Source organism: Nematolebias whitei, chromosome 23 (assembly GCF_014905685.2).
Source record: "Nematolebias whitei isolate Nwh7 chromosome 23, NemWhi1, whole genome shotgun sequence".
In the NCBI taxonomy this organism is placed as follows: Eukaryota; Metazoa; Chordata; class Actinopteri; order Cyprinodontiformes; family Rivulidae; genus Nematolebias; species Nematolebias whitei.
In genome coordinates, this window is record NC_056520.1 from 4,440,309 (window position 1) to 4,443,548 (window position 3,240).

Here is a 3,240-nt window from a genome sequence, read left to right on the forward strand (position 1 = left end):
ATTCTTTCCTTCCTTCATTCATTCTTTCCTTCTTTCCTTTACTTCCTTCTTTACTTCCTTCCTTTTTTCTTTCCTTCTTTCCTTCCTTCCTTCCTTGTTTCCTTCTTTACTTCCTACCTTCCAAACAAACAAAACTCTGAACTGAACACCACTTGATATCAATCACATACTTAAAGATTGAATTTAGCACCCGATCTGAACAGGCACATTCAGACCTGCAGCAGGCGAGTTGGGAACAAGCACCAGACCTGAACTCTCCCTTCAATGTGTTCAGGTGCACCAGCTGCTCCAGTCGCACCAGGACGCTGCCACTCAGATCTCCAAGCAGCAGTGCTGGCAGGACACCCTCTTGCGGTTGTACCTCCGAGGTGAAGGCTCCCTGCCGCTACGCGGCTCCGACTCCGCCAGCACCTGTAGCCTGGACCTCCATCGGAACGGCAGCACCAACCGCCTCGAGCTGCCGCTGGAGAAGAAGCTGCGGACAAGCAGCGCTGGCCGCTTGGACCGACTGGACGACGACCGACTCAGCATCAGCGACACTCGCTCCGTGGACAGCCTGGAGAACGGCGACGTCATCTCGCTGCTGGACACCCCGTCGTCATCCGCCTCCAACGAGCCGCAGCTCCCGGTCAAAACCTGGGTGCTGGGTAAATCCGGGGGCTTGACGTTAGACCTGTCCCACCTGCAGTGTGAGGTTGGGGAGAGCGGCAGCCAAACACCTGGCAGCATGCCCAGTACACCTTCTCCACTTGAAACCTCAAAGCCTTTCCCTGCTGATAAAGAAGCTACTTCGTCTCTGGCTGAGGACAGTTTCCTGTTCAGTGACAACATCTCATTAGGGGAGTCCTTCAACAATGCTGAGGTTGGTGATTTCAGTATACCTACAGCTGAAATTGTAGTAGCTTCGTCTGACGTTAACCTTCTGCTGGGCGTATGTTTCCCCCTAGAGGGCCGAGGAGGAACTGTGCAACATGCTGCTGGAGATCGTCCCGGTTGTGATGTGGCGGGGCATCGAGGGTTCGGATGATTCGGCGTGGCTGGAACGTGGCCAAGTCTTCTCAGCCCTCACCAAACTAGGAACCGCCAATGAGCTGCTGCTTCCTGTCGACCACATCAAGCTCAGGTCAGCGTCTCATTCAGCCCTGATGAATCGAACGTTTCCTCAGGAAACGCCTGCTTGACGGGTTTGTGTTTTGACTCCAGTCTGTTGGAGCGCATGTTGGAGTGGGCGGTGACCGATAACCGCGAGGCCTCAACCGCTACGTTGCCCCAGCACACGGAGAACGCGGTTCGGCTGCTTCACATCGTGCAGGACTTCCTGCAGGCCGAGGGTTTGGTCAATCCAGGGCTGTGGACGGAGAAGGTTCTGGAAGAGACTGTGACCCTGATGGACTGCCTCATGGTGTGGTACTCTGCTGGCGCTCAGTGGTTTCAACTCTCCCAAGTAGGACTGAGACTTCTTCTGGGATTCATGGCTCAGGATGACCCCGAGGTAGACTATGTAATCAAGAGTGTTGACTTTTTCCTCTTTGGCTTCACTTCCGGGCACGTTTGTAACGTATTCCCTCTGTCCCAGGTGTGCGCGATGGCGACTGCTAAGCTCAATGGCATCCTGCAGACCAAGGAGGTGACGAGTCAGGATGAGGCATGCTACCTGCTGGGGAAACTGGAGGGAATCCTGCGGCGCTCCATCCAGGAGCAGACCGAGGAGATCTACTCCTTCCTGGTTCCGCTGCTGCGAACGCTTCTCTCCAAAGTCAGCCGCCTCCTCTACATGGAGCTGCACCTCCCTCAGCTCCCCGACACCAACGGGAGTCCATCCTTTTTCGAGGACTTTAAGCTGTACTGCGACTCGCCCGAGTGGCGTGTCTACCTTGACAAATACGTAAGAGAGTTAATTGTTTCAGATTCAATTCAACCTTTATTTATACAAGTTAGTCTCATTGAGCCTTGAGGAATCGTTTACAAAATACAGACTATAAAAGCTGGAAAACCTTAGCAATTGTTTCAGCTCAATAATAGACAATTGTATCGTCGGCATAGAAATATAAGGATGCATCAGGAATGAACTGACCTACATTACTTATGCAGATTGTGAAGAGGTTGTGACCTAACACTGAGCCTTGTGGTACACCGTTGTTAACAGTTAGATAGCTGGATGAAGTACCATTATGTTTAAGGCATCAGATAATCTCAGAAATAAAAATAAGGTTCTAATCAAGTTTCTTTTTTTAGATTATTCCGTACATGAAGCAGTATGAGATCGAGACGTTCAGCCAGGGTCATGAATCCATGGCTCTGTACTGGAAGGAGTGCTACGAAGCCTTCATGGTCAGCCTGCATAAGAGGGAAAGAGAGAGGGGAGAGAGCAAGATCCGCTTCCAGGTTAGCTCGTGTTCATAACCAAGTCTCCCCCCCCCCCCCCACCCCCGGTGGTTTGTCCGTCAGAAGCTTCAGCTCTTTATTTTCCATCTTTCAGGAACAATTTGTGGAGCCCTTCTCACGCCGCAGCCGCCAGGAGAACCTGCGCTACAACAACATGTTGAAGCAGCAGCACAGCCAGAACAGCTCCACCCTCAGGCAGTGGAAGGCATCACGGCGGGGTCTGGTGTGTGAGAGAGGTCCCTGGGCTGACAGGTGCTGGCATTACCAACATGACTGCAAGCTAAGACATATTTATATACAATAGAGTTAGCTGTAATGTGAAATTCAGCTGATGGCTAAAACAAGATTAAACTAGAGAAATTTGATTTGTTGAAACATGAACAAGCTTAAACTGAGTTATTACAGCTGAATAAAAATGATGCTAGAAACTAAGCTAAAAAATTAAGAATGAAGAAGCTAAAAAAATGGAAAATAATTAGCTGAAATTAGCAAAAGACTAGCTTAAAAGTAAAAATGGCAAAAAGGTAATTTAATGGTAATGGTAACAAAATGCTTGCTTCAAGGTAAAAGTAGAAAAATGCTACTTTTATGAAGGCAAAAGTAGCAGAAGGCTGGTTTTAAGAAGGTAAAAGTAGCAGAAGACTAGCTTTAAGAAGTAAAAGTAGCAGAAGGCTAGCTTTAAGAAGTAAAAGTAGCAGAAGGCTGGTTTTAAGAAGGTAAAAGTAGCAGAAGACTAGCTTTAAGAAGTAAAAGTAGCAGAAGGCTAGCTTTAAGAAGTAAAAGAAGCAGAAGGCTAGCTTTAAGAAGTAAAAGTAGCAGAAGGCTAGCTTTAAGAAGTAAAAGTAGCAGAAGGCT

The 3,240-nt window shown here is 48.7% G+C and overlaps 1 protein-coding gene across 1 annotated transcript in view; it reads left to right on the plus strand.

Moving 5' to 3' along the window:
* The window catches only part of nbeal1 (neurobeachin-like 1), a gene marked incomplete in the record, with an annotated part of 75,179 nt that overhangs the window by 50,825 nt on the left and 21,114 nt on the right, over positions 1-3,240 (plus strand). Inside the window, 6 exon segments of the mRNA XM_037696456.1 lie at positions 275-862; positions 948-1,123; positions 1,204-1,492; positions 1,577-1,885; positions 2,236-2,385; positions 2,480-2,637. Coding sequence (XP_037552384.1) covers positions 275-862; positions 948-1,123; positions 1,204-1,492; positions 1,577-1,885; positions 2,236-2,385; positions 2,480-2,637 — 1,670 coding nt within the window.